At 51.3% G+C, this 17,924-nt stretch overlaps 1 protein-coding gene across 1 annotated transcript in view; it reads right to left on the bottom strand.

Annotated features, from left to right (window-relative positions):
- The window catches only part of CRHR1 (corticotropin releasing hormone receptor 1), a 28,999-nt gene extending 11,719 nt beyond the window's left edge, over positions 1-17,280 (bottom strand). The window contains exons 1-2 of the mRNA XM_074849358.1: positions 17,015-17,280; positions 8,630-8,714 (exon numbers count right to left, since the gene is read on the bottom strand). Of these exons, the coding sequence (XP_074705459.1) occupies positions 8,630-8,714; positions 17,015-17,056 (127 nt within the window). The 5' untranslated portion in view covers positions 17,057-17,280. The remainder of the gene's footprint in view (positions 1-8,629; positions 8,715-17,014) is intronic.
- Positions 17,281-17,924: the final 644 nt, after the last annotated feature.

Genomic DNA, 17,924 nt, shown 5'->3' with positions numbered 1-17,924 from the left:
TCCAGCCCCACAACAGCCAGCAATAAACCAGATTTTCTCTTTCCCAGTGGTGATTCCAGCCTGGGCCTGGTGAGATGTTCCTCAGAGCCCCTCCAACCCTCTCACGCCTCCTGGCTGAAAGATCTCCTTTCTAGCTGTTCCTGTTGGTCTCTTCCAGCCTTTCCCAGGAAGAAAACTCCAAGCCTGCTGCTGCTATTTCAGATTTCAAACAGGACTTATGTGCTTTTCCCAGCTACACAAGTGTGCTAACGTAGGCATTAGGTAGGCCAGATTGCAGGCTTTTTTATGTATAATTTGTGTATATTTAGTACAACGTGTACTGTAGCTAAATATGTCCTAGCTACATCTCAAAGTGAGGTAGGAAGCACAATGACTGTAATATCCATATAATACGATCCTTGACAAGCAGCAGATGATAGGCTGCAGACCCTGGAAGGGGCAGAGTTCCGTGCAAACCATTCTTGGGTACCAGAGATGTTTGTGCTGCCGGTGCAGAGACAAAACACCCCAATTCGCAGCTCTCTGGGTACGAGAACACAGTGTTTCCTCTCCACCTGGACTTGATGGTTGTTATTTGAATGCTTTTCCCAAAACTTCCTATGGATAAAGCTGGCTAAAGAGTAACTGAACAGAAAAAGCAAAATACTGTGTTATTAATATAATGAAGGTTTTCATGGGGGAACATTTGTTTTCACTGATTATCTGAAAAATTGGCTTCTTGATTTCTTGGGATGTTTTCAGAGCAAATTTTCAGTGCAAGGAAAAGGAGGGCTTTCTTCAAGCATCTTTGCAAGGGAAAACAACTTCCAAACATGTGAGCTGGGGAAGCATCAACACATGGTGAGCATTACCTTCTGCCTCCTATAGCTTGTAGTGAGAAATTAATTTTGACGATGACCTTTGCTTTTAGCTTTGCTAATGTGTATGGTTGCTGCAGCAACCTTCACTTTAAGTTAACTGTTTTAAGCTTGTATTTCTTAGGTGCTTTTTATCACGTCTAGTGTTCTTGTCTGTGCTTATCTGCATCCATTAGCATTTGTTGAGCTCCTTAATTGTTTCTACCCAAATTTGACAGAGAAATACAGGGTCACAGAAAATGAAGTCCCTGTTTAAAATTTGATGATAATATTCATCCAGATAGAGAAAAGGCAACGGGTAATTTCTTCAACTAAGGACAAAGTTAAATTGCAAGTGTTCTCCCTGTTAGCCACCTGGGAATCCCTCCAGGTGAGAAGCTGCTTGAATATATGGAATAGGAAAAGCTTCACTGGGAATAACCAGGCACAGAAAAATGGGGCTTGCACAGTGCTATGCCCAGAGCAGCTCATGCAGTCATCAAATACCATCCCTGTGACTGGTGAGGCTGAGCACAAACTCTATTGTCTCCCCATCCCCTCATGCCTCAGTTTCCCTCCTGCATCCCAGGGACTGTGCTGGGGCACAGATGCAGACTGCTCAGGGAGGAGAATCGGGAAGACTCAGTAATTAACAGTCAGCAGAGACAGAGAGCGGTAGCAACAGTACTCTCCAGTAAAACAAAACCACAGCACTGACATTAATAACCAAAACCATCATGGAAATGATGTGGTCAGACAAAGGTGGCATCATTCTGTTATATGTCTGCTCAAGCCTGGATTTAATATCGCCACATGTCTCCAAGGCACTTGATTTAATGCTGCTTGACCCTCCTATTAAAGTGCTATGGACACCCACTAGATGACAAACTGAGTGGATGGGTCTTGCAGTCCCACCACGACAGGGATGTGGGGTGAAGGTGGAGCGGCATCACCAGGAGCTCAGCCCCCTCCTCGTGCCATGGGTCGGGGTTGTGGGGTGGGGTGACATTCATGCTTGGGGGCTGCAGTTGGGTGAGGCAAGGTCAGGCTTAGCCAGGCTGTAGGAGGCTCCTGGGACTTCATCCTGTGCACAGCAGGCTTCACCCCAGCACCACTGTAGGCAGCATTTTGAGGTCTGTCCCACCAGTTTTTAATCTAGTAGGTGGCTGTAATATTTTTCCCGGGCTCTCAAAGAGAAATGCTCGATGAAGAAAAGCTGCAGAAAGCAGATGTTGCTCATTCTGCTCTCTCCAGCATATAGGGAAGAAAAACATTTTGCTGGGGAAGGGTTAAGTAAAACAGCAAAGGCGAAGAGTGCCGTGAGGGCTGTGACATCCCGTTTGCCCAGCAGGACCCGTCTGCTCCAGCTGCTCCCCAGTGGCACATGGCTCCCAGCATTTAGAGCACTGTTTAGCATGGAAATTATATGTATCAGTGCTAAATGCTTTCATATCTGCTTTGCGGCCCATCCATATTTGCAGGGGGATTATTCTCCCAGGTTCTGCAGATGTCTGCTCCAGTTTTCTCAGCACCATTGGCTGCACAGAAAGTTTTGGTCTTTGCAGCTTTACAGCAAGAAAGGTCAATAAATGTCCTACTTGTGCCCAATCCTGCTGATTTGGCTCCCTCACACACAGAAACATGGCATTTGGGGTGGGAAGGAGCTGGTCCTGCTTTGAGACGGGAAATGGGGCACCAGGGAAGACACTGAAATCCCTTCTTACCTTGTTTCCTTTGGTTGTGGTGTTTTGAAGCAATATAAAGTGTTTCCTTTCTTTTGAAGAATAAAAGTGCCTGTCCAGGGACTTACACTGAGTCAATTGTATCACAATAACTGTCTCAGGATAATTATAGAAATATCCCCCTGTTTATATAAAACATCCCTTTCCAGCCTGCTTCCACCACTCGCAGAGGCCCCTGAGATGGCTCCAAGCTAAAGCCGTGCAGCCGTGTGAAGCCTGGCAGTGTAAAGCTCTCCAGCCCCAGTTAATCTGCCAAAAGATTTTGAGCAAATTTAAAGAGGATGGAGCATGTTTATCCTGGTCCAGCCCCACCAGACATGTGGCCACAGTGCTCTTGCGCTGATGCCAGGAGGTCTGAAGCGTTACTGTACCGTCAAACCATTGCTAAGGTGGTATGAAGAAGAGTAAAGCAAAGGTTGTGCTGATATAACTGCCAGTAAACATGTTGTCATCTCACACCAGGCAAAGCTTTGCACCAGTGCAGCATCCCAGCCTGCTGCTGTGCCTCCAATGACACTAAGGCTGCTTGAAGGGTGAAGCCTCTCTCCTCCTGTGCGATGCAAAGGAGCCAGAAGAGACGATGGAAAACTGAACCACAGGCTCATTCCTGTGGTTGGGAGTGATCGTGTTATTTATCTAAGGTGTCTCAGGAGGCTGAGTAACAGCCAAAAGATGTTAGCTCATATCTCTACCTGTCCTGAGCTCTTACTCAACCACAATTATCTCTGTCATCCCCGATGTCCTCAGTAACTGCATTGCTGGTGCTGCCTCTGGCAGGCTGAAGCCTCTGGCTCCTTGAGTGTGTCCCTGCTGCAGCATTTGCATTTGGTAATCAGGGCTTCATCTCCACATCTAATCAAAATACACTCCCTAGAGCCAGCCAGCAAAAGGTCGTTCATCTCCCCCAGGCAGCTCCACCACACTGGTGTAGCAGAAGGAGCCATTTCCCACCTTATTGCCCCAAAGCAAGGGCCTTTGAGGGGATGCTTTTATTTCAAGGTGCTGATATGCCAAGGAGGGGTGGCTTGATCCCAGCGGCAGAGCCACTCAGCTTCTTGAGGCATTGAGGGAAACGGCACTGGGGGGACAATTTATCTTAACACAGGGTTGAAATTGGGGTGGTGGAGCTGCTTGCCTTCCCTCTGAGTTGAGGTTGGGTACTCAACATGACTGGGAGCAACTGTGGTAGTCTCAAAATACTTAGATCCTTGCTCACACCCTACCTCCAGCACTGCTTTTGGTGGCATTGTGTGTTTCTATTTATCATAGTAAGAGTCCAGTCCTTGAAAAATCCCCAGCAATCCTCCCAAGTATTCAAGTTCCATGATCCTCAATGAAAAATAATTATACAGGCTAATTAAAGGTTATGGTAGCAAAGTGTCTTTGTAGTGAATTTTTGGCTTGTTGCTATTCACCATCATTGACTGTCCCCTTGGGTCTTTGCCGCTATTCTGGAGAAGAATAAATAGGAGGCATCAAACCTAGCTTCTGCCATTGGTATTTGATGCATCTGCTCAATGTCGTCACTTAAGACCGATCCATGTACAGCTTCTGTGGAGCAGATATATTTATTGAATATATAATGTGGTGGGTTGGGTTTGGGGCATATCTTGTTCTCCTGATATGACCCGTAGAGTGGTTGGAGTTGTGTTATTACTAAGGGTGGCAGCAAGTGGTTTATTCCCTGGTATTGGCTGGGCTTTGCTGGTGGGTGAGCAGAGACGCATAATCCCTTGCTGGCAGAGTTTTCCTAGCAAAGACTTCTAGTTTGGCCACAACTGAACCGAGTAGCTGGCAACAATTTTACTGCATCCAGTCCAAAGTACAGTTTAACTGCCGTAGCTGCTGCTCACACTGAGATGTGCCAGGACACTGTTTCCTACCAGAAAACCTCGTCATCTTCCCTCCTCCACTACAATAATATCTATGAATACAAGCAAGTTTCTATTGACATCCCTGTTTCCTAGATGATGGAGCACAATCGCTTTATCGATACTAGCATACACTATGATTTTTTTTAAAACACTATGATTTTCCATATAGGTAAGTTCACATTTTTTGGTTCCCAAACCTCCCTCAGCATCACGGCTATCCCTCAGTGTTAAGTCTCTGCCAGGACTCATTGCTGCCTCTTTAGCCCCTGCTCAGCTCCTTTATTAGTATTTCTGCCTTGGTGGGAGAGATGCCAACGAGGCTGAAGGGAAAAGAAGCGCTGATGTTGTTAATTTGACCTTTATGAATTTAAATTCCAGTCTCTCCCCAGGGGAGTCAGTGAGTGAATGAAACAGCAGCAGCATGAGAAGGGACTGCTGGAGCAGCATCAGTGGTCTGGGGAGCTGAGCTGGAGCGGGTGGAAAGTCTCTTGGTCAAACTGTCACCCGCTGTGAAACCTGTTTCCAAACCTGTCTGATAAAGTGCCTGCAAAGGAAATGCTCTCATCACTTGCTGCTCTCCTGTGCTTTTCAGCCACAGACTTTTGCTATATCTGGACCAACTTGATTCGCTTTATTTAAATGCAAAGCTGTGCTCCCTTCCCCTCCTTGAAAAAGCCTCCAGTTTAAAAAAAAAAAGACATTTCTATTCAGTTCTGCCTGCCTTTGGTGTAATTTTCCTTTGCTTTAGGTGAACTTGCAGTGGTGGGAAACATCTTCTGGGAAGGAATCAGCTGTGCTCCCCTCTCTCCCGAGCACACACATGGGATTGAGGATAACAATTTCTTGTGATAACAGTTTAACAGCTTAACGGAGTGAAACGTGCAGCCAGGACCAACCAGGGCTATTAGCAATTGGATGCCAACTCCTTGGGCTGATCCAAACTTGATTGCCACGAATGGCAAAACAACCCCGTGAGCGCTCCGAGCTCTCTCCACTCGAGTGCTTTCTGCTGGGCTGCTTTGGAAAAGCCTCACCTATTCGTTAGGAAGAGCCTTTCCCATCTGCTCAGATTCCCCTTTCCTTCCTCAGGGAAGTGCCCCGATGGGAAGTGGTCCTGCAGCTGCCAGGGGAGGCTTTGCCCGATGGGTGAAATGACCCTGCCCCTTCCTGAGGTGCTCTGGGGCAGGGCGAGGTGGGAAACAGCTGTGCACAGACCCCGGGGAGCTGAAATCATCAGGAAGACAAATTTGTGGTCTGAGCCAATCTGTAGGCTGGGAGCCCCTGGGACAGGTTCCTATCCACCCTGGACAAGGGATGCTGATCCTCACTGCTTTCCTTTTTAAGCTTAATCTGGGAATTTCTTGCCTTCCAGATGTTTTGGGGTGCAGCTGACCCGACTTCCCTGATGCACCATGTTGACCTCAAGTCCAGCCTGGTATGATTTCTGCCTGGAGGAGAAAATATTCATGGCTACTGAGGAAAGCAGCCTTTCTGATGGGGTGACCAATTGTGAGTGGATGCTCATGTGTCCCAGCAGTGGCCAGAATCAGGAGCTCACTGAGAAATATTTTTGATGCATATCTAAAATATCAGGTTGGACCATCACGCCTGTGCAGGGAGCCTGAATGCCAAGGGACATTGCCCTTGCGTGGAGATGGAGTGCTTAGAGGAGGATGGCTAAATCACTGCTGATAGGAAGGCAGGACAAGGGAGCTCTGTGGGGCTCAGCTGTTCCCTCCTTGAGTTGAGGGCTTTCTTGCAATGCCTTCACCCCGTGAGCCTGGTGAGCATTGCCCTGGGTCTGCCACCACCACACTGCTGTGAGCAGAGACCTTTCCAACTCAGTGCATGCACCTCGGAGAGTGCTGGCACCCTGGTGATATCCTGTCCAGCCATGCATTCTCATTAAAAAGTGTGAGATTAAATAATGAAGGGACTGGTGACCCAAGAGAGGAGGAGAGCCCACACTGGGCTGTTTTCCAGAGAAGAGATGCTGTACACAGGCACGAGGCAGAGCCCCTCCCTGCATCCAACCGATGCCCTGCCGAGCTGCGTGCTGGAGGACCGCGGGGCTCGTGTTATCAGCATGTGCCATTTCCCAAGGGTTATGCAGACATTAACAAATTAAGTCTCATGGCCTCACTGCAATTCTCATTAGCATCATCCTAACAACTTTCCATGTTAAATAGCCTCAAAACAAAGTTTTCAGTTTTGTAAATATCCCTCCCTAGGAATTGCTGCCTGAGTCAGGCAGGGCTTAAATGGACCCCAAGGATGAGGGCTGGCACTGAGCTCCACTTACCAAGCAGCTGACATAAGACAATTAGTTTCATTTCTACCTCTTGTTCTAAGCCCCCTCCTCAAGCTGGAAGTGGCTCTCAGATGCACCAGCCCCATGCCAAATGGATGAGTTACTCAGGGCTGACAGGTCAGGTGCGTGGAGGCGATGGAGATTTTGTAAATCTGAAGCCTGACATGTTGTGTTCCCCTGTTCCAGGGTGCACTAAATCCTGCTGGGATTCACACTAATAAATCCCTACTGAGCAAAGCCCAATCCTTACAGAAATCAGCACCCACTGCTTGAGGGTGGTGGTGATTGCAGGGCATATGTATCAGCAAAGCCATGGCGAAATTCTCCCCTCTCTCTGCTGTCTCTCCTGGGCTCAGGAGGTTCCAGCAGCGGGTGCCAAAGCCTGTGAGGAGGCTCTGGGGCCTGAGTGCTACCCATGGCCATCCCACCGGTGGGTCCGTGCATCACAAGAGGGCCCTGCAGTGCTTGGCTGGTGCTTCTGTGGGTCAGAGCCCACGGAGCTGGACACATGTTGAACCAGGGGAGGTGAGTAAGAAGAAAACAAATGCCATTTATCACAGCCTAACATGGCCAAGGACAACCACCTTCCTGAGTAGAGTGATGAAACCTTCAGGGAGAAAAGCACGAGTGATGACCAGGTTTCTCATCTGCACTGTGCCCAGCCTAGAAGCACACAGGCGTTTCCATTTCCACTTCCACTTCCACTGGCAGCCTTGCTCTCCCTCTGCTTTCTGCCTCCATTTCTTGGGCTGGGGATGCTCTGAGGACGTTCCTTGCAGGGCCGTGGTGGCCTGGGCTCGGCCAGGCACTGAATCAGCTGGTGGCAAGATGTTATTTTCTGAGAAGGAGTTTTTAATGCTGCTGTTAATGGGAGCTGGGTGGTGGGCAGCCATCCGTCAGCACCGGGCCTCCACGGCCATCCATCACCCTGATGGAGAGAGCTGCTCTGAGCAGCAGGGACTGGGGCAAGCCTGGCAATTGGTTCGTGCCTGCTCTGGTCTTCATTCAATCATTGGAAAACGAACTCTGCAGCATCCCTGAGCTGGAGAGGACTTTCCTCCTTGTCACTGTGAGCTCCTCTCCTCTCCCTCAGCCACTTTTCCTCCCCCAAAACCTGTCGCAGAACCAGACCTGTCACTGCTGAGGTGACATCCAAGTCATGTCTTGAATATAGGCTAAAAGCCAGTTTTGGCACAAACACATCTTGGGCCTGGCCTGGTTGGATGCAAGCCCATGTATGGGTGTTGAGTGGGAGTGAGCTGCCCATGACCCTGCTGGCCTCACCCAATTCAGCTGAGCCAGCCCTGGCCATGGCCACGTCCCCAGAAGCTCCTCGTGGCTGGTGGACTCCCAAAGTGCTCCGTGGCAGACATCTAGGAGTGCTGGGCGACAGAGTGTGGCCGAGCCCTGAGCACATGGTAGCCACACTGCACTGGTGATGTGGTCTCCGCAGAAAGTCACAACCTCCAGTTGTCACCCCTGGGCAGGGGGATGGCAGAGGGGGATGGACATAGGAGACAGTGTCCTGGTGTCCCTGGGCATGGCAGAGAACAGGCAGCGTGGGAGCAGGGGCCAGGCAGATGTTTCTTTGCTCACTTCCCCCTTGAGCCCAGACCAACAGACATTTATTTTCTCTATTTTTAGCTCTCCTGAGCTCTGCATCTTCTACCTGCCTCAACTGTCACCCTGCAAAGAGGCTGCTGCAGCAGCCAGCACGGGGCTGCAACGCAGCCTCAGCACAACCCACCTCCCCGAAAAAGGAGCTGGGCAACTGCAGATCAGCCCAGAGACACCCCCATACACCCTTGTCCAGCCATCCCTGCCGCTGGGGTCCCCTGGGGATGGCTGGGGATGCAGGACACTCACCCGTGTGGTTGGTGACGGGCGGCAGGCTCTCGCAGTACTGCTCCTGGATGGAGGCTGCAACTGGGCTATCCCAGAGGAGAAACGCCTGCACAGGGAGAGAGCAGACCACAGGCAGGGTTATATGTGCAATATGCCACTTCCCCAGCCCCCAGTCCCTCCTGAGCTGGTCCGTGTCTTGCTGGATGCCCCCCCAAAAAGCTGCACGATTGACACTTGCCCATTTGCAGGATGGGTTTGCAAGTTTCCCAGCCCAGAGGAGCTGGGTTTATTCAGCCCGGGGCTGTAGGACTGAAGATCTCTGCTCTGTTTCCCACCCACCGATCCTCTCCTGCCCCAAATATCCCCCTCAGCAAGCCACACTGCAGCCCCGCACAGCCCCTGCTGGGTCGTGGGAGCTTCTGCTATTTAGCAATTAAATCAACAGTTTTAGTTTTAGCATCTTTGCATCCTGAGAGCAGACAGGGGAAACATGATGAGCCTGACACCATGCTCAGATTTTCAATACTTTATTAAAATCACAGCCTTGTAAGCTGTCAGTGGAAAGATGTTAAGACACATCCTTAAGGAGATCTGATCCACAGTCAACCGGGTCTGGCTAAAGCCTTTTTTCAGGAGAAAATCTTGTCTGCAAACACTGACATTCCCATTGCATTGGGAAGCACTGACCAGCATCCATCCCATCCCTTCTCTGGAGCAGCTCCCGGGCAGTTCTGCTGCAAGTGAAAACCATTGACACAGGGAGTTATTTTGGAAAAGCTACTAGTGAATTTTTGTGCCTTTGCAGGAGTTTGGGGAAACTAAAACCAAGGCAGGCAATTGTAAGTAGAAGACGGCAGAGGGACGGTGCTGTCAGATCGAAAGCTCACCAGGGAGGCAGATGGGGGAAGGAGGGACCTGCTGTTTTATCAAATACATCGATTTCTACCAGAGCAGCTTCCCACTTTCTCCTCTGGCTCAGAGACTGGTGACATGGTGACATGGGCTGATCCCTTCTGCTCAGGGGACGAATGCCAGTGGTGGATGAGGCTAAACTCCACTTCTCTCACCCCAAGGCTGCCCTGCAAGGACTGACCAAACCCCTGGAGGAAAGCTCACTGCTAACTGAGCGGCAGAGCCATGCCCCAAAATACAAGCACATACAGATCCCTCAGGAAACTCAAACCTGAGCCTTAGAGGCAGGAAAGGCTGCAGCCTCCTCTACTTGCAAGCAAGCTCTTAGCTCCCCAGGGCGGTGGGCTGGTCCCTACTGACTGATCTCTCTTCCTGAGTGCCGTTTACCTTCAAAACTGCTCTGGGGAGGGAGAAGACAGTCCTCCTCTTGCCCTTTAGACATATAAACACTGGCTGCTCTTGCTGGCACACCCAGCAGTCCCCTCACCATACCAAAGCATTAACAGGATTTTTTCAGACAGGGAGACAAGCTCAGCACCCACTTGCTCTTTTCCAAACAACTATTTACTGCCTTGGGAAGTTGGTTTTGACAGCAAGAGAGATGTCAGGCAGACGTATAAATGGAGCTGAGAATAGCTTCCTTGTTATGACTGCTCCAGATGGCACAGGGGATCCGGCAGCAAAACCCTGCCCTGAGCGCGGGTGCTGCATGGAGCTCCTGTGGTGCTGGTCCTGCAGGAATCAGGCACCTCCCTGGTCTCTTTGCTGAAAGCTGAGACCACTCAAACTCCAGACATGGGTAAGTGAGGTGTAGCAGGGTCGTCTCCCCTCTGCATTGATGCCTGCAGTTGGTGCCCAGAGGACCTGATGGCTCTTTGCAGGGATAGCTGGGACAGAAGAGTTCCTCTCAAAAGGGGCTGGGATGGTTTGCCTACCTGAACAGGCTCTCAAGTGTTAATTGGACGTGTTTCTCCTAATTGCAGCCTGCTCCAGCCTGGCAGTGCCTGTTCTCCTTCCAGACACAGGGAGAGGTCTTGGCACTGAGCAGCAACATGGACCAAGCTACAGCTAGAGGGGGTATGGATGGAGTGCAGTCTCTGGCTCTTTGCAGGCTTTGTAAATGAGCTGAAACAGCTACAGAAGAAGCAAAGAAGGAAAGAAAGAAAGAAAGGAAACAAAGGTTCCCCGACACATAACAAACCCTACCAGCTTTTTTTTTGTCTCACTGCAATATGGCCAATGCACTTGACAGAGCAGAGGTTTTTTCCCACTCCTGTCAGCCCCAGCTCATGGGGGATAATCTGGGGAAGGTGGCAACTGCAGGTGGATTTGCACAAGCCAAAAGCATCCTGATGTGGTACCCTGACGGTCGGGCTCTCTGTTTTGTTCTTTGCGGGTTATTTTGACCCCTCCCCAGGCTTTGCAGAGAGAATAGGTCAAAGCTCCGTTCATGAAGAGCTTCGCCTGCCAGAGCATCGCTGCCGTAAGATGCCACATGGCGCCCAGCAGGTCCCAGCCTGGCTGGGCTGGAGCCAAGCACACCTCAGCAGCCCCGAAATGACAGTGGGTCATGCTCGGGCCAGAGAGGGGCCGTGTCCCTCTGCCCTGCCAGCCCTTCTTTGAGATAGGCTACGGCAAATCATGCTCTGCAGTGAAGAACACCCCCGTGACCTCTCTCAGACTGCCAAAATCCTGGAGAGCTTCAGCTGAGCATTCAGCTGCATGGGAAAGAAAAGCAATCTGCTTTTCTAGAAGCAGCTGCTTTGCACAGAGGTCCTGGTCAGCTTGGGGAGTTGCTCCCATGGGGATGATGGTTCTGCTGGGAGGCGCACAGGCCCCATGAGGCCACGCACTGGCAGCAGCTTCTCCTCCATCACCAATGGTTCCACTGCCGTTGCCTCAGCATCTGCCCAGCTCCCTTCCAGGCTCTGCTAACATCTCCGTTTTACACACGGGGAGGCATCGCAGCAGACGCTGATGGTGCTGGGTTAACCTCAGACCTCACAGAGCAGCAAGCTCCTTCCTTTCACCCCCACGTTTCCTGGAGCGGGATCAGCCAGCCTCCACCAGTCCTCGCTGCACAGCCCAGACACCAAAACCTGACGCTGCTCAGTGTTTACTGCGTCCCACACACGGCAAACACCAGCTGCAGTCGGTGTCCCACCACCCACCAAGTCAAGGCTGTCCCAGAAGGGAAACTGAGGCACTAAGTACAATTTGCCTGAGGTCACTCTGAGGCTGTACTACACCATGTGTTACTCTTATCCAGACCCACTAGCTGTGTCCTGGTGGAACGCCCCATGAGGGGCACAGGGTGGCAGGTCCCCTGGGCCAGGAGATGCAGCACAGTGGGCTGAGACAGTGTCAGCTCTTTGGCACGAGGGGGCTGGGGGTCTCGCGGCTGGTATGGGTGTGAGCAGCACAATCACACACACACACACGCACGGCCTTCAGTCTCTGTGACCTGCCACTGACCTAGCAGTAAAATTCAATTAATAACAATTAGGAATTAATGTCCCCCTGCAGTGTTTTCATTCTCCAAAGCAATCCACGGATATTAATTAATATATTCACATCCGAGTCAAACATCAATCCCCCACGCCGCACTACCCAGAGACAGGCTTGTCCCCCCTTGATATCTTATTGCCTCAAACAAGATCGGATCTGCGTGGTAGGAAGGACTGACAGCTCTGAGCAGCGAGATAGATGGCTCGTAGCCTAATTAGCAATCGAAGATGGGGCTTGGGTTTTCCACTGCTGACAGGGCTGTAATTGGGGAGTGGAGCGATTAGCAGGATGAAGCAGTGCGAGCCAGTGGCTTTGCAAAGCTGGAGAGGTCAGTGGGACCAGCGGGTGGTGATGGACACTGAGACCTCCCTGGTCTGGGAGGGGGATCAACACCAGCCACCCCAGAGTCGCCCGTGCTGTAGGGACCTTTCTCACCCATCAGTTCTGCTCCCTGGCTTGGCTGTGTCCCCTGTGACACTTGGTGTGGAAGAATAAGAGCTCCTGGGACACACGGGCAGGGGAAGGGCTGAGCACAGTCTCTGCCCTGGACCTTTGCTGAGGTTCCCTGGGGCGTTAGGCTGGGATCAAGCCTGCTCTTGGCCTCGAGCCTGCAGAAGAAGGTGTCAGACTTTGGGTGTTAAATACGGTGAATGTTAAAAGAGTTGGATGTCAACCTCAGCTGGCAGAGCAACATCAGCGGCACGGAAAGGGAGAGCACAGAGCAGCACCTCTTGCCAACACCGCAGCCAGAGGCTGGAGGTGGCCTTGAAAAGCCTGACCGAAAGAGCTGCCCCCTCAAATGTGCTGAAGGTGGCCAGGGTGCCTCCAGCCCCTGCTGCCCAGCCCTCCCTGTCCCCTGCCTTCACTCTGCTGTGGGGCATCCCTTTGTCCTTGTCTCCTCTGGCTTCCAGGCACTGTCTTCTGCAGCTGGTGAGCTTCTTACCACCTCCACCTTGAGGGCTTTCAGTTGGATATGACCCATCCCCAGTCCAAGCCATGAATGAAACCCCCAGTCAGCCTCTGGTCTGTGAAGGACCCCCTATACACCCCCCTGCCTCAGCCCTGGCATGACATGCTTTGCCACTCCCTGAGCTCAAAGATTCTCCGAGACTCCCCGCTTTACGAATAAGCACCCCATTGCTCCTTCACTTCCTTTCGTGCAAAGCCACATCAGAAGCCCTGCTAGCGTCAAGGCATCAAGGCAAAGCGCAGGCAGCAGAACGAGGCTCTAAGCAAGAACCATGGGGGGATTTTCTGCAGCTGATGTTACTCAGGGGGAAAGAGCAGGCAGTGAGAATGCCTCCATCTGGCATTAAAATCTGTGAATTTATGAATTTAGTCATATTAGAGGGCCAGTCCCCATTGTGTGTAGACAGAGGCTTTGGAGAGAGTATTTATTCTGTTTGGAGTCTCTCTCTGAGCATACTGGATGCAGATCCTAACAAAAGAATATCAATCAGGGCTAAGTGAATGCCCTGTAAAACCTGATTTATGAGCAATTAAAGGTTTTCCTGGATTAAGCTCTGGTTTCTCTCGCTTGCCATAAATAATTCTGACTTCATTTATCTATCAAAAGGGGAATGGATTTTTGGGGACAGGTGAAAAATGAATAATGGTATTTGGCTATTGGAAGTTAAAGGCACAAACAAGCCGAGGAAGGGGACACTGCATGAATCAAAGTGGCTCCTGTGGCACCCGGATTTGCCAGAGGAAAGGCTGCTAAAGAAAAGTTGGAACGATGGACACAAGAATGGGGGAGGGTGGTTTTTCTAAGGTGGTTGTATTAAACTCTCCTGCAGACTGCACATGTGGGACCCGTGTGCATTCACAAATATTTTCATTTTGGGGTTGGAGATTTATTTTCCCCAGCTGCCTCAAGCCTCCACCTTCACCCATCACCTTTTTAGGGTCATACCCTGGGCTGAACATCCACCATTTAATTCACCTATAATTTGCCTCCAGTTTATCTGCATTCATAACTAGGGAAAGCTTGGTCACACCAAAGCTGCATCTGCCATTGCCTTTCCAAGGATTTCAGGGTGGAAGAGGGGCTACGATCTGCAAAAGGCCAACGCCCTTCGCTCCGCCATCTGAGTGGACGCGATTGCTTCTGGGTGGGTGACTCACTGATAAAGCAGGACACTCCGCAGAGAGGATGATCTCTTCTATTAGCTCAAAATACAGTTAGGGAAAAAAGGGAGAACAACAGATGGGCCTCTGGGTATGTTATACCATCTTCAGAAAGAGCCACCAGCTCGTAAGTGACAGCTCTCAAGCACTGGACAATGGCTCCTGGGCTCTGTTTGTTGAGGGAACCCCATGATCTGAGCTTTCATTTGGGTCCAAATACTGTTCTCCAAGGCAAAACCACAGATGCAGCCTCTCTAAATGCTGCAAACTCGGACCTCAGCTTGAGCTTGTCACTCGCAACAAACTTCTGGGCCAGCCCTATGCAGGATTTCTGGTGAGCAGAGCTGTATTTCAGGGCAGGGTTGAGCCGGCTGTGCAGGCTATTCTCATTGTATTTCTATATATTCATCCTATGGTGATAGAGCAGCTATTCTGGGAACGGGCTGTGCCATTTCCATTCACTCCTTCACTGGAGATGCGAAACCACGGGGATGATTTCATACACACTGAATCAACTCCAGCTTTTAAGGAAAGCGAGGACTGGAAGAGATCCCCAGGGTCAGCGTGTCCTGCTAGTGCAGCTCACGTCTTGCACAAGGATTTGAGCAGCGAAGGGGCAGGGGGCTGGTTTTTGGGCTTATGGCTGCTCTGGCTGATCAAGGCAGAGGAGAAACTTCTCCACCCCCAGCAGCAAACTCTGTTTTTTCATACAATGCTTTTGCAAGCAGTTTTACCAGCCCCAGAAATGTCATCAGTTCCTGGCAGAGCTGCAGGTGAACTCTTTCTTTTTAACCACTTGTTTAGTTTGTTGAAATGACTCGTAGGGTGCCAAAGAGCATTTTGCAGCAATTCTGGCTGCCTGTCTCCTGGTCTGTTTGTCTGACCCCCTGAAGGATGTCTACCCAGCAAGGCAAGGTGGACAAAATGATGCTGAACTGGAGCTGCTGGCCAGATGCGTGGGAAACACCTTAGCTCTGCCAGCCCAGGGATCTGCAGGCTGCAAAATTTTCCCAAGCAGGGGACATTCACCCCTGCTGAGCTCTCCATTGGAGCTGGACTGCTGCAAGTCTCTGTGCTCGCAGGCTGGATGCAGCTGTGGGTACTCCTGGCTGCAGGGATGCGCTCACTTAAGGCTGGACTTTAGCCCATGCTGTCCCCAGGAGAGGGCTGGGATTGTGCTGGAAAAGGGTCTGAATTTTGAATGCATATGGCTATAAGGAAAAATAGATAGTTTGACTGCAAAGAGGTGTTTTGTAGATTGGGTGTTTCTTTTTGGAGCTGGCTGGGAGAGACTTCTCTTTGCTTGGGCTGTTTTTTGTGACCCCTCCTGGTCCCAGACACAGCACAAGGGTGGTTTTGCTCTGAAACTCTGGAAGCTTTTTGAGAATTTGGCCCCCTGTCATCACAAGGAAATCATCCTTGGGGAACACCTAGGGATGGCTAGGGAAACCCCCGAGCCTGAGGAGGTTTAGCAGAGAATGGGACCTGTGTCTTAGCACTTACAGGCTTTTTTTCTGACCACTTTTTGCTCACACAGTAGCTATGGGGAGCTGTCATGCTCGCTTGGCTGTGCCCATCTCTGACCCTGCCCCTATTACACCGGGTCTGTGGCTTTGCCAACGGTGTCCCCACATATTGCCCAAGGAGGACCTGGGCTGGGGGGAAGAGATTCTGCCCTGTCTCACCTTCATTTCTTACATCAGAACCAAAAAAACCCAAGGAATATAGCTGCAAAAGAGCTCCTATAAAACAGGATTAGGGGTGTGCAGTTACAGGGGAAAGCAGCTGCTCAGAAGAGGAGCTTTTAAAAGCAACACCAACTTGGCAAGGAGGTCGCCTGGTGCATTTAGCTCATCTCATCGCTTAGGTGAGAACTTTCCTATCCCAAAGGTGCAGCTGAATGCTCCTCCCTGCTCCGACCACCGGCGATGCACAGTGAGAAACCAGCCCGTGGGGTACAAACCGCAACAGTGCTAATGGGGAAGGCTGACCCTCTGCTTCTTCTGCCCTTCTAACTCTGCAGTCACAGCCGGGCCACTGAGACAGCATTTTGCAGAGACCCAGGAAAATATTTTCTTTTAACCCTCTTTGACACAGAGATTTAATCAAAAACCTGATCATTTTGTTTAACTGCCTACATAGGTTTGTTCAAATAATGTTCAAGATTTCACTGGAAACCTTTTTGTCTCCTCGTTTCCCGAGGGTTTGGGATTTAAACATGTTTTGGGCTGGGAGCATTTTCTTTCTTGATGAGCCCTCGGGGAGGAGGAATACTGCTTCTGACAAAGCATTTGCATTTTGTGCAGAGCTGCAAAATTAGCAGTGGCTACAGTTCCACAACGAGCGATTTAGAGAGGAAAGTCTTGTGCTTTCAAGGTGGGGGTAAAAGGAGAGGTTTCTTAAGAAAATCAATTAAGGGGGTACAATGAGGCATTGCGTTTGTGTTGTCCCCATCCATCACACCCCCAGAGCAGCCTCCCCCTCCTAGCAGCCTAAGGGAAACTGGTGGCAGCTGGTTTCACTGGGAGGTGCAAGGCGGGGAGCTGCTGGGAGAGCTGGGCTGTGCTGGGGAGGACCTGGCTGCAAGTCTCACCCCCTTTAACGATCCTTTCAGTGACTCCAGCCCCCTCCCCGCTAGTTTTTGGGCATCGTGAGCTCTTGCCAAGCTGCTGTGCCTCGACTGGAGGAATTCTCCCGAGGGCCCTTTGTGTAGCTGTTTCTCCTTTTACTTTTCCCTTCCTTCAAAGAAATGGAAAAGTCATTGCAGAGAAAGCGAGTGGTGCAGGGTGCGGAGGGGTGATGGGGAGGAAGGCAGAAGGGCTTTTCTGGGAGAAGAGGACTTAAAAAGCATCTTACCTGCAGGAGGAGGAGGAGGGCAGGACGTAGGCTGGGCACCATCCTTAACTCCCACTGTGCCCAGCTCTCCGGGGCATGGCTGGCAGCGGTCCCCACTCCTGCTGGGCTCCTTCTGCCGTCGGGGATAAAATCCTCGGGGCTTCGTGCAAAGGAGCGTGTCCGGGTCCCGGCGGGGCTGCACGGAGGCAGGCAGGGACCTTTCGCTCTCGCCTTTGTTCAGCGACCGGCTCCTGCCTTTTATAACCTCCCTGGGAGCTGGTCTTCTGGCTTCCCACCTTCCAGCTCCTGGCGATGGGCTACATCCCTCCTCACCAGCCTCCCACTCCCCGCTTCTCTCCCTCCTCCTCTTCCTCCTCCCCTTTTCCTTCCTCCACCTCCCTAGTGCCTTCCAACTCTATTTTTTTTTTTTCCCTTTCTCCTTCCCTCCCTCAGCATCTTTAGCAGCAGAAACGTCCCACCGGCCCAGGGACACCCAGCTGCACCCCCCCCCCCACCCCGGCTCCCCCTGGACCAGACTTTCCCCTCTCTGCCCCCCGCAATCCCATTTTGCAGCCGCTGCTGCGGGGTACCCTGCGGGTACGCAAAGAGCTTGGGGCTGCGATTTGCGGGAGGGTTTGCGCATTCGGGGATTTGACTCCAGGGCTCTGACAGAGGGACCGAGGGAAGGGGAGGCTTCCCCTCCTGCCGCCACCCTTTGCAACCCCTTTGCAAACTGTCTGGTGAACACAGAGGGAGGTGAGAGCCCCTTTTCCCCTTCCTTGTGAGGGAGATGCTCCTGCGACAAGGAGGGGACGTGGGGCAGGTGGGTGTAGGTCCTTCCACGCAGTGGGGCTGTGCTGGGGGCACTTGATCATCGCAGGGGGAAACTGAGTCACGGAGGAGGTGGGGGTGCTGTGGGGAGGTGGTTTTT

This window comes from Strix aluco, chromosome 24 (genome assembly GCF_031877795.1).
Source record: "Strix aluco isolate bStrAlu1 chromosome 24, bStrAlu1.hap1, whole genome shotgun sequence".
Classification (NCBI taxonomy): Eukaryota; Metazoa; Chordata; class Aves; order Strigiformes; family Strigidae; genus Strix; species Strix aluco.
Note: the sequence above shows the minus strand (reverse complement) of the source record. Positions and strands in the feature narration are given on the sequence as shown.